At 43.8% G+C, this 13,180-nt stretch overlaps 1 protein-coding gene across 6 annotated transcripts in view; it reads left to right on the forward strand.

Annotated features, from left to right (window-relative positions):
- zbtb46 (zinc finger and BTB domain containing 46) overlaps positions 1–11,636 on the forward strand; it is a 61,951-nt gene extending 50,315 nt beyond the window's left edge. For 4 of the 6 annotated variants that reach the window (XM_067592486.1, XM_067592484.1, XM_067592482.1 and 1 more), the window contains exons 5-7: positions 1,386–1,741; positions 3,208–3,250; positions 3,374–6,854. In XM_067592486.1, the coding sequence (XP_067448587.1) occupies positions 1,386–1,741; positions 3,208–3,250; positions 3,374–4,173 (1,199 nt within the window). In that variant the 3' untranslated portion in view covers positions 4,174–6,854. Of the gene's footprint in view, positions 1–1,385; positions 1,742–3,207; positions 3,251–3,373; positions 6,855–6,879; positions 7,056–7,153 lie in introns of those variants that run through there. The other 2 variants (XM_067592488.1, XM_067592487.1) reach the window with 2 other exon arrangements.
- The last annotated feature ends 1,544 nt before the right edge of the window (positions 11,637–13,180 follow it).

Here is a 13,180-nt window from a genome sequence, read left to right on the forward strand (position 1 = left end):
CCTCTGAGTCATGGAGAATCCCAATCCTATCTGTCTATTTTCTCCTAACTGACTTACCAAGTATTATTTGATTAGCTACTGGCAATGGGTCCGTCGCCATACAGTAATTGCTTCCCTAAAGCCTAAATAGATCTAATAGGCCTTGACTACATTCTTATGGCAGGTAGAGAATGCAGGTTGTATTGTTGTTCCTCTAACATCATTCAGTTACTCTTCATTGATGTCTTTTCTTCTTTACTTTTTTTCATCTTGTCGCTTGCAATGAGTCAGCCTGCTAATATTTGCATTCTTTACAGTTTGCCAGACACGACTGCAATATTAAACTCAGTGACACAAGATTGCAAAAGTTACCGTAGGCTTGAACAAAGACTGTTTCACTGTTTAACATTTGTTAATGAGCTGCTCCGTCTCACCTGTAGCTCATCTCTTTATTACTTCCTCGCTCTTAACGTTGCTCCTCCTGTCACTGCCGGAGGTGAGGAGGAGATAGGGAGTTGAACATTTGTGTGTGTTCTCAGTAAGTGGGAGTGGGGAGTGTCGAGCGCGGTAGTTTAACATTCCAGGAATCCGTCCATGGTCGAGCCTCATGGTTGTGTGATTCTGTCCGTTGTGCAGAGGAGGGCAATGAATGGCTAACCCACTGCATAACTCTGGAGACATTCCCTAAAACACTGCCTACACTTGCACATACTCGTATACGCACACACACAGAATAACCCAAAACACATTATACTTGGATTAATATGCAGTATGAGAAATAAGAGATGCACACTCAGTGTAATGGTAATATTAATGTAGCAGAAAAAGCTTCTGTGTGAATAACTATGAAGAGCTAAAGGCTCTGAAAGAAATTTGAAATTCTTTTTACGGTGTGCCTTAACTTGTTGCTGGTAAACATCTTACATGGTCGATATAGTCGTCCTTTACCCTGCGTGTACAGAAAGTCTTCACTCGAGCTGCAAGATGGCTCCTCTCCAAAACAATCTCCCTCCACGCTACAGAGGATCCTCAAGCCCTCTCCTTATATGCATTTTACTTGCTCACACAGCACATGCACACTCTCACAAAACACACACACGTTGCCATCCTCTGCGCACGCATGTGGGTGGAAGGAGAAGGAGAGCAGAGGAGCGAAAGAAAGAGAGAGAGAGAGAGAGAGAAAGAAAGAGAGAAGAGAAGCCCTAACCCCTTCCCCTCGGCTGGTGGAAAGTGAAACTTCAGAGTTTTTCTTCCTCCCCCTCTCCATAGTGTTTGATAGTGTAGCACTGGCAGCCTCTGTGTGCCCCCCTGCCCACTCTCTCCCGTTGTGTTCTGGTGGCCAGCTGCTAGCAGAGTTGCAGTTGTACGTGAGTGGGTGGGTGAGACTCGTTTCCTGTGCTCCTCAGGGCTCCGCTCCAACAACTACTGCAGCACGCTCCGGCCAGGGGCCACGGGGGCCACTATTCATAACAAACAGGGGGCTGGCTCCTCTCCTCCTCCTCCTCCTCCTCCTCCTCTTCCTCTTCTTCCTCCTCATCTTCCACCATCACCACCGCCGCTACCGCCATCATCATCATCATCATCATCATCATCAACATCAGCATACTGTCCACCCACTCCACCCACTCCACTGAACCCCACTGAGCCTCGGCCCCTGGAGGCCCCCGGTCTGCGGGCTGGGGCACCCCCGCTGCGCTCAGAAGGGTTGGACATGGAAGTGGAAGAGGCTCCTGAGGGCCCGGAGCCCTCCACCTTGCCTGAGGTAAGCACACAGAGCCTGGCTCAGCTCCAGGGCGGAGGCTGTTCTCTGGGTACCGCTCCTCCAGTCAGATAAAAGTTTGATCCATGTAAGGCTGAGTGGAGACGAGTATCCAGGGGGCCGCTTCACCCTGTTTCTGCAAACTCACTGAGGGGGTTGAGAGGTGACAGAGAGTAGAAAGTGACCATTGGTGTAATGGGGGGTGGGGTCTTTATGAGGAGAAGTGGGGGCTAATGGGTCTATTGTTCAACAGTAGAGAGTCTTTTCCACACACAAGCACATCATCTCTCAACTCCTCTCAGTATCTCACTCTCTGTGTGGAATCTGGCATATTTCCTGCTACACTGGAGAAGAAACGCTGTCTGTTTTCTTTTGTTTGCCATTCTTTTCTGTTTGCTTTCTCTTCCTTTCCAGATCTCCAATTCTTCACTCTCGATTCTCTTTTTTCATATAATCCTTTTAATATAGCTAGACCCGAATTCACCTTCGAGCCAAGAGTCACTTCTAAGCATTCGCGGTAATGTAGTTTATAGACGTAGCATTAGAGATGACACGTGTGGTCACAATGGCAGCGTGCGCTTAGAGATGGCAGATAACGGGCAAGGTAGTGAGATGAGAATGAGTAGAATCAATACTAGAAGACAATGAGAGGTTTGCTCTCGCAGCCCAGGAAATTGTTTGTTCTCTTCGGTGTGTGTGTGTGTTTGTATGTGTGTTTGTATATGTGTGTGAGAGTGGGCGTGCGTGTGAGCATGGCAGTCTGAGCATGTGTGAATGTGAGTTTCGTGTCAGTCTGCGTGTACGCTGTGTGTGCGGGTGAGCATTTAGGAGCAGCATTTGATTTCAGCGGACCTGCCTCCCAACAAGACTCCCTATCTCTACGGACAAGCCATCTGTTTGCCCAGTGCATGGTGTTCTGTTCTTAGAGACGAGGAGGAGGAGGAGGAGGAGGAGGAGGAGGAGGAGGAGTGTTGGGGCTGAGGAAATGGGTGGGGGTGAAGGAATGGCAGGAGCGTGGAGTAGATGGAGGAGAGATACAGTTTAGATGGGATGTAGAAGAGAGGAAAAAGTAGGGACAGGTGTTTGATGCACCTTGCAAACACCTCAGGGGATACAGGGTAGGTGCGGTTGAGCACAGATAATATTATTACTGTATATCAACTTAACCGCTCATTCTGTGTCTCATAGGACAGCTCTAGCGTCCAGAACTGTCAGCTGTTTACAAGACGTTTTCCTGTGTTTGCTTGCCAATCTCAAACCTGTGTCTTTGAATCATTATGACCTCTCTTCACTCTTCCTTTTTTTCCACTTTTTTCACATCTTTATTTCTTTGGTTGTTTCTCACATGTGTGAAAAAAACTATCTTCACAGCTTGTCTCACCTGTCTGCCTGCTGCATGCCCAGACAACATTCCATACAGACTGTATAAATGTGTGCATGTGACATAACGGGATGTTTTGTGCTTACAGGATGGTGTAAAAGACAAAGAAGACATGAAAGGATACAACACAGGTATGGCTCAGGGCTTAGAAGTTGAAATATGTCATGTCTAGATCAATTAAGAATGAGTTGGTTCCTTTTGTACCATATCTTTTTCTCTCACTTTCACTCTCACTCTCTTTCTCGCTCTCTCAGCGTTGGAAGGTGACCAGTCTCCTGTCGAGAGGGATCAGATGGCCGAAGGGAGCTGTGCTGGTGGTTTGACTGTGTCTGCGTCAATGTTCACGGCTGGCAGAGGGACTGAAGGGCTGATGGTGCTGGGCGAAGAAGCTGGATCAGGGGAAAGAGTCATGCCAGAGCCCGGTGCCTTGCCCTCACAGGGGTTTGCCTGCTCCCTGTGCAAACGGCTGTTCAGCAGCCTGGAGCATCTCAGGGAACATGAATACCACCACACCCTGTCTCTGATGGCCTTGTCTCTGGACTGGCCAAGCATGCAGGGCCCGCACCACCATCATAACCAGCCCCGTCACCAGCCACAACCCCAGCCTCTCCACTTCCACCAGTCTCTCTACCGCCCTGCAGTGGCCGAGCCCACGCCGGCGCGCTACTTCTGCTCGCAGTGCCCAGCCAGCTTCACCCTCAAATCCAACGCAGACCGACATGAGAAGACTATCCACTTCAAGAAGAAGCTGATGCAGTGTGTGTGCTGTCTGAAACACTTCAGAGACCGCACAGACCTGCACAGGCACCTGTCCTCTGTGCACTCCAAAGAGAGAGGGTATACCTGCCCTGCCTGTGCCAAGGCTTTTAGCACCCAGAAAAACCTGGCGACACATGTTAAAGTGTGCTGCCAGGTGGGGTCAGTGCCAGGAGCTGTGCTGGGAGGCAGCACTGGGATGGAAATGTCTCAGGGTGGGGTCACAGATCCGCTGTGGAGGCTCTCTCAAGAGATGAAAGTTGAAAATCATAATCGTAGTATCAATGTGGAAAACTGAGACTGGCTTATGTGCACACATTCATACCCATCAATTAGCAGCGTATCCTCACATGTGTTGTACATGCATGCCAAATATGCGCTGTAGTGTCATCGCACTGAGAAGGGAAGAATTTCTTTTCAAATTAAATGACTATTAATATGATATATACCTACATAGGTAACACTTAATTTTTTACAATTTGTGAAATTTAATGTCATTATTATTTTTTTAAGGCTGGTTTAACATGGATTGAAAACATATGTGTCAAAAATGCACAATGGCTATGCAAAGCTGATCTGTTTTAAAAACGTATGACTGAAATTATGTAGAAATGTTTTGATTTTTTTTTTTTTGTTTGTCTTTAGGTTTGTCAATAGTTTTAAGTGAGCAATGACTAGACCCATGAACAGGTGAATGGAAAGACAGGGGGGTGTCTTTCCGTCTCTGTGAACTAAACCACTTGTCTGGCTCTCCGTCGCCAGTCACCAGTCTGACTAAACTCTTCACTCCTTTTTTAGGCAGAGAGATCTTTATCTTTGTGTCCACCCCTGCATTACGGGCACAAAGACACTCAGACACAGTTTAGATCTGCCAGGCTGTACTGTAGCTCACAGCCCACACAACCACACCACCTGCAGGAACTTTAAAGCATCGCATCACGAGAGCAGAATAAAGACCCAAATCAAATTATGTAAATTAAAAATTGGCACAAAATAACTTCACTTAATAAGAGCATAAATAAATAAAATCTTTAAACTGTAACTCAAAAAGAAAAGAAAAACAAAGTATTTTGACCACAGATCCTCCTCTACTGGACATGTAGCAGCTTGTCCTCAGCCATCAGTATGACATGATTACCTTCAGTCACTGCTGTCAGATCAGTGCAGATGGAGGGGCTGTGCCGAACCAGACAAAGCAAGCTAAAACAATAGACCAGTAGCAGCTCAGATGGGGGTTGGGTGGTGTCATTTTCTCTCTCTCTCTCTCTCTCCCTCTGTCCATCTCCTCTGTTCCAGATCTTCTAGTCGCTGAGTGCGGCAGGAGCTGGACAGTAATTGGTCCTTCACGGCTCCGGCCCTTCTTAACCCCTGACCCCTCATCTAAAGAGGAAGTGCAGACCGAAGGGCAGATGCCCTTTAAACCAGATGAGCTTAGTGATGTCACTGCTGCAGACAAAGATAATGGCGTGGTCATGAGTGCGGGGTAGAAAAGAGGGGATCAAGGGAGACAAGTGCAGGATGCAGGATAAAACAGGATATTTTCTTGTTTGAGCTCTCTGCTCTTATTGTGTATACCCATAATGTGAATACCATACCCAAAGGGAAGACCGTGTTTCCCTCTAATATTTCACGGTCACTCCAGCACACAGAACTGTCATTTTTATGTGCACTAAAAGCAGAACTGGTGTCTATTGGGAATCTAACCCCTTGCTGTTGTATATAGACAGGGCTCTCCCAAATGTCAAATCCTGTCTAATACAAAATCCCATTTCTCAGGTAGCACACGCTGTTCTAGCCAGCCGCTGAAACAGACTGGCAGGCTCAGAGAAGACAGGAACTAATCAGGAACTCTGCAAAAAATCCAGCCATTGAGGAGAAATGGCAAACACTGACTGTGTGGCTGTCATGTGGTGTTTTTGTGAGTTTGAACATGTGTTGTTGCAAATACTGTAAAATATTTAGCTTTAGATTATGAATTTTCTCACTGCAAAAGCCACAATTACCGCACAAAGAGATGTACTTTTCTAAACAGGATGCAATTCTGCTTGTAGTTTTTTGATGCTGTAATTAAACTGTGATGGAAAATGTGAAAACTTCTTTGCCTTTTTCCTCTTTTATTCGTGTCGTGCACATATTATTCACACAATATTTCTTCCTATGTCTTTGCATTTCAACTTGTTGTCTAAAATATTTGTATCTGTCGTGCAGTTTATGTGTACCTGCATGTTTTTATTTCTGTTTTTTTTCTTTTGCTGTCGAGTGTTTAATTAGAGCAGAAGTCGTTTTGCAAATGGAGGTAATTATATCATCACTTAAAGCTTATAACCCCTTAAATGTGTGTCTGACCCTTCCTTTGTGTACAGTGTGTATTGTGCTTGTGTGCTCATAAATCCAGTCCTGATCTTTCATGTTCACATACTGAATGCCTTAACGGTAAAGTTTCTCATTGGGTAGAAACGCACATATACACACACCACACACAATACAAACAATCTGTTTACTTGAATGCCCTTCACCTGGCATAACTATCATATAAGTCTAGACCTTGAGATAATTGGCTTATCAGACCTCTATACAAGATTGGGACATGGTATTGACATTTTTTTTCTTCATTTTTTATTTTGCTGAACCCTTCCTTTGAGTGTGTGTGACTTTATTTCCCATCCTTCAGCCTTCTTGTCATAGTCTGTGTTTGTCTTTCTGTCTGTGTTTTCTGCCGTCCATAGCAGAGACCTTCTAGAGCAACTAAGGCAGAGTGACTGTTGAGCCTGTGTTTATAGTATCTCTTTGCCTTTATTGCTTTAGTATGGAGGAAGAGCTGTTGCCAGGGCAACTGTAGCTTTGACTGGGATTGGGGTGGCCATGGGAATTGATGGTACATTTCTAGACCATACCGCTAATTAAATGTAATAACTGAAAAGTGACGTCTCGGTTTATTTAAAAGAGCTTCATTCAACACTAATCTTTTTTTTTCTCTCTTCCCTCCCTCCTTCTGTCCCTACAGTGAATGACTTCACGGTGATCCGTAAAAAGTTCAAGTGCCCCTACTGCAGTTTCTCTGCTATGCACCAGTGCATCCTAAAGAGGCACATGCGCTCCCACACCGGCGAGAGGCCCTACCCCTGTGAAATCTGTGGCAAGAAGTTCACCAGAAGGGAGCACATGAAGAGGCACACACTGGTGAGTGCAGTTACACGATCACCAGTAGGGGGCAGTAAATCACACCTTAAACAAATAAGCAAATAAAAATTTTGAAATGATGTGTTTCCGTCCAACAGGTCCACAGCAAAGATAAAAAGTATGTGTGTAAAGTGTGCAGCCGAGTCTTCATGTCAGCAGCCAGTGTGGGAATCAAACACGGCTCCCGTCGCCATGGCGTCTGCGCCGACTGCTCTGGTCGGGGCATGGCCGCGCTGCTGGACCACAACGGGGAAGTGGGAGGAGACATCTCTCCAGAGGAGGAGCTGTATCCTGGAGACCGTTTCCATGATGACCAGGCGGAGTGTGATGGGGATGGAGAAGGGGAGGAGGAGATGATGGTCGAAGGGGATGGTGAGATGATGGGGGAAGGGGAGGAAGAAGGAGGGAAGTGGAAGGACTCAGGGATAACCACTGAGGCACACAGAGCACTGGACAATGAGAAAGAGGAGAGCGACTCCTCGGCACAGGAGGGGGAGCAGCAGAACGGGAGTGAGAAGGACTTTGCCTGGATCTCCTAGAATCTGTCACGCTCCTGTTAGTGGCTCGTCAACCAATCTCTGAAGATCTCTTACGATCTCTCGGGCAGAATCCTCTGCTCTCTTTACCCATTCGTCCCACCGTGGGCAGGCCTTCCTTTGGATGGAAATGCTGTAGGGCGATGCGCGACAATGATCCAAAACCATTACGAGTAACACGCTCACACACACACACACACACACACACACTTCTCAACCTTGACTGCTATAGTAGAAGAAGAGCGGTCAAGAGATGGCTCGAGTGAAAGGCTTTTTCTGCTTACCTCCTTTACTTCTGATGCAGTGTTTTTGTGTTTCTTTTTCTTGAGGGTTCAGGCCAGAGTCCAGTAGTTTTTATACTCTGTCACAACAGGAATCAACGAGGACGCTGCCAAGGACATGGCCAACACAAGACTGCAACTTTGTATGTTTGCCATCACAATCACCACGGAAACCAAGGATCACAGACAGTGTAGGGAGATGGCCAGGAGGGAAGTGTCTTGGTCCCACCTTGGCTGTGATGTTTCTGGGGAAAGTGTCTCTCTATGAGTGAAGGGACAGTCTAAATCTATTGCAAAGCTACGTGTGTCAGAGGAGCGGGGCAGCCCGATGGCACACTGTTGATGCAGAGTCCTACTGCCACAGACTTGCACTTTAATGACAACTGACTCCTATCAAAGCCCTGAACCCGTGGTTTACATTTTTGATCTGATCTTTACTTACCTAAACAACTCGGTGACCGCACCTACCTTTAAGGATATACTTTATGTCCTCTTGACTGTTATCACGAGATAGAAATCACTGAATCTTTGTGCAGATTGCTGTTTATATAGCCTATGCCTTTCAGTGGGGTCCTTAATCTTTTCTTCACTTAAGTTTACCACACGGTTTCTATCGATTCCATTCCAACAAATACTGGAGATTTGACAAATGTACATACGATTTTTTGGGATTTAAAAGGGGAGTGAAGTGTGCGTGAGACAGAGAGAGAGACATACAGAGAGAGACTTTGACAGCGTATGCAAGAGTTTTGAACCTCTTCCTACTCTGAAATACAAACGTGGCCATCAGTTTCTGCTTCCCTGTTTGGAAAATCAACACAAGCACACAATGGATCCACATGACTATCAAGTCTTTCTGTCTCTCTGGCTGTCTCTGGTTCAGTTTCTCTCACACTGGATGGAGGTTGTGATGATAGGACCTGAGAGCCAAGTCTCTCGCACGTTAAGGAGGAGCTGCCTTTGTTTGAAAATAGTTTTTCTTTCTGTGTTTTTTTTTTTGTGTTGTTTTTTTTCTGGGTCAGTCATGTAATTCCAACTTCTGAATACAGAATATGCAGACTTCTTTCCATGGTTTATCTTTCTTTTTTTGGTGATATTTTCTCCGGCTTTGTAAGGTTAAAAAGAAGAGGATCAAAATTTGTGCTTGAAATTCAGAGTTTGATATTCGTAGAGAGTGTAATATTAATTTGTTTTGTTTAACAGCTATTTATTGAAAAAAACTGTTTGTGGATTCCTAATTTTTAAGAAGTCATTCCCTCCTCTCTCTCTCTCTCTCTCTCTCTCTGTGTGTGTGCTGGGTGGGACAGGATGGGTGTTTGTATGCAAGAATGTTTGAGTGTCCAGTGTCCAAAAAAAAAGTCTATATTGATTTCTTAAGATTATTTCCATGTTTTTGGCAAAGTTATTGACAATTCAAGTGAGGCAGATGACATGTCTTATTGTTATGATTATCAGAACTATGATTACTGTTGTTGATGTTACTATTATTAATTATTATTAAGTGCTGGATGCTAAGCTTTATTGTGTGTTCTTTTTTGATATTTTATATATTGTATAAGAAAAAAAAAGCTTTTATACTTTGCCTTGTTGTGGACAGCAAGCCATGGGGCTTTTATCAACCTTTTATTGTGCCAGTTTACGCTTTTTCTGTCGTATTTGCTTTTTTTTTTTTTTTACCAAGGGGGAAAACAAATTCACTGTCAAAACTTCTCTGTTAGATATTGATTGCAACATATATTCAGCACACGCTTTTGCATCACTAATGGACACTAATTGATTAATATCGAACCAAAAACAATCTAGTACCTTGTATACATGAAGTGCTTTTGTTCCACAGTCCGTGTGTGCAGGTGCTTTTGGATTTATTGTTGTGGTTAACAGTTTTGTTGTTGGGTTGTTTTTATTTTTGTCACTATTTGTCACAGTTTGAAAAAAAAAAGTGCACATGTTATGGTATTATTGTGAATATGAAGGGCTGCCTGAAAGGACCGGCTAGCTTTTGAAGACTGCATCTTAAAACCGAGCTGTTTTTTTTTTTTTCTTTCTTTCTTTTATAGTTCCTACTGTCTCACGCCTCGCATGACACACAATCAAGTAGAAAAGCAGCCCGTAGACAAAACGCTGTTCCCACTGAGATAGCAGAGAGGAGTGTTGAGTCTACATGCTGCGTTTCTACCTGCCAGTGTTTTACTGGCTTGACTCTAGTTCATTCACATAAAGGGAAAGTGAGCACTGCAGCAGTAACTCTGGGAAACATTTCGTTGCCAGTGCCGGTTGCACACATCAGGCCTCTCTGCTATAGGTGCCATGGACTGCACTTCTCATGAACCCCCACTGAGAAACTCTCAGTATGATTTGTGATGCTTTCTTCATGCCTGGCAACTATCTTTATTTTATTTTTTTTGTATTATTTATTGTTTTTGTTTGTTTGACCCATTTATCAAATAGTTGTGATTTTTTGGGGTGGTTTTAAAAAAAAAAAAGAAAAAAAAAAAAGACAATGGGGTTGGATTTTTATGAATGTTAATGGTGGGTGTGGAAGGAGCCCATGATCAGTGACAAATCTCTGTCCTGTGGTGCTGTTGTGGCCACTGAGAGACGTCTGGATGTGTGCGTGACTCCCCCCCTCCCCCTTCCCTCTCCCCCATCCCCTTCCCTCCCCTCCGGGCCCCCGCGCTCTTCTCACGACCTGTACTGTATGTCTTCTTCCTCATACTGGGTTGTACTTCAGGAAAACGTCTGCCATCAACCCCTCAATATGTGCCTCAATGACATTTCACCTGTGTGCTTGTGAGACGTGTGTTTGTGTCCAAGAGATGACTGAACATTTGTGTGTCGACGGATAGAGATTGCTGAGATGTGACTGATCAGATTAGAGGTGCAAAATAAAAAAAAAATAAAAAAATAAAAAAAAGTTTTAGAGGATGAAACTTCAAAGAGACAAATCATGATGGGCGACTAGATTCTCCTTCCCACCGTGTGTTGATGACCTTTTGTGCCCTGATTCTGTGGTCTTAACTGCATGCCTGTGTTCATTTTGTCAAACCAAAGCGACGTCTTCGGCATCTGCACACAACTGTCTCATTCCACACGATGCAAAACTGGAACTGTTTGCTCTATTGCAGATGAATATGGGTATTCTTAGACGTGTACAAATTGCAATCCTCATTTAGCCTGTATAGCTTGATTCACACGTGCAAATCATGAAGCCATAGATATGGGTATATCTATATTATACTATATTTCAAAATTGGCGCTTTTTACTTTAGATTTTGTTCTTCTATTAAGAGTGATGTGTGTATACCTTCATATATATGAATTTATATTACTATTATATATTATTTATTTTCTCTCTCAAGTTTCAGAGGGTCTTTAATTTGTAAAAGGTCGCACTTGAAGCTTGAGGTTTGTTTATTTTCATTGGGAATATTGTTCAATATGATACTGACTTTATATTGATGATTATCATAAACCTGTGTTTGTAACAAAATGTGTTAAATAATCAAAAAAACCTGTCCTGTTTTTACACCTGTTTTGTTTTGGGCAGATTAAGTGCTCTTGTGCAGATATTTTTCGGTTGATAGTACTGATCACAAAACATTTTTACAGTCAACCATGAGCCTCCTGTTTTGATGTTGGGGCTGGCCCACCGGCCGTCCAAGCCTCTTTCTAACTTCATGTTTAGTGGAAGAATTAGCTTGACTATTATTTGCAAAAGCCAATCAGTCTCAATAAATTTTGAAATTGCTGCTGTAAAGAAGTGACCAATGTGTGCTGTGCTTTTTGTTATCACTTTGTTTTTTTTTAATGCTTGATGGGGGACAAACCAGCTGCTGTCCACAAGGGGGCAGAATAGACAAGTAAAAGAAAATAAGACACACAGGAATGAATCCAGTTTCATTCATCCACAGATGTTGTCATCCACCTACATATTTAGGATAAATAAAGAATCTGACCGCAGACTTCTTCCATTCAGTTTTATTTTCTTTCCGTCACATTACATCACATAGATCACATTATCAGCATCATACATGGTCATCCATCTTTTCAAGCACTACTCATAGGCTTGACATTCACACAAATACTCCTTGAGTGCACCACTCCTCAGAAAGTGCTTCCTCCGTGTGCGTGGGACTGCTGATGAAGACCAGAGGCCGAGCCCACACACAGGAGAAATCTTGCCCTCCAGTGAAGACACCAAGGCTGATGTCACGTTTTCCCCTCAAAATGTGTGTGTGTGTGTGTGTTTGTGTGTGTGTGTGTGTGAGGAAAACAGACTACATCAGCCTTGGGGTTATCAGTTACTGAAAGGGGGAAATCTAACACATAAAACCCTTCAGTGTTGTATCTCCTAACAAGAAAGAATAAGGGGGGCGGGGCGGGGGGGGATGAGCGATGCTAGACATGCAAAACAACCTCAAACTCAACCAGACAATCAATCAATCAATGAGAAACCAAAAACAAAACAAAACAAGAAGCTAAAGTCAGTTTTCATACCAGCCAGTGTCAGGCTCAGTAAAAATTCAACCAGAGAAAAGAAATGGTCGTCAAAATAAGACAGACAGGGTAAAAGCCTGGACGAACAATAAGAGCACAGTAGAAGAAGCAGAGAACTGAGTGGAGCTGCCATTGCAATGCTTTACATTTGATTTGGAAGGAGATCCATTGGCTTTGCTGCTGCTGCTGCTGCTGCTGCTGCTGGTTTACAAACAAATGAAAACTGACATACATACATTGACATATTTGGAAAAAAACGAAGGCTTTTTTTTTTTTGATGCACATTTCAAGGGTTTAGTTAGCTTAATATACTGGGTAAAGGCTTGGGTGGGACCACAGTAAAGCTGGATAGCACAAAGAAACAGCGGATGGAAAAAGGAAGAGGTGATCAGAGGAGAATCACTGTAGTGAAAAGGAAATGGGAAGGATATGTCTATTAGGAAACAACTGGAAGACACTAAAAGCGTGCTGTCTGTTGGAATGTGCGGGGCAGGATAAAGATTCCCACAATGTTAGGATTTTTCATCGTGAATAAAAAGATTGAAGGTTATCCCGCCTAACAACAACTTAACGTCACAACCACAAACAACATCCAGAACAACAATAACCACATGTAATCAGAAAAAAATGATTATTTTGGCAGGGAGAAAAGACAGATCAACAAGAAGCCCAGATGTCACCAAAAGCTCAAGTTAGTTCTTGTTCCATGATAAAGCATCTCATTGCACAAAGTAAGATAGTAAAGCAATACTGCATGGTTGTGTTATTTGATATGATTTAGCAGTGTGGCGACAGCTGTCTGTGGGTGTTA

Source organism: Thunnus thynnus, chromosome 6 (genome assembly GCF_963924715.1).
Source record: "Thunnus thynnus chromosome 6, fThuThy2.1, whole genome shotgun sequence".
In the NCBI taxonomy this organism is placed as follows: Eukaryota; Metazoa; Chordata; class Actinopteri; order Scombriformes; family Scombridae; genus Thunnus; species Thunnus thynnus.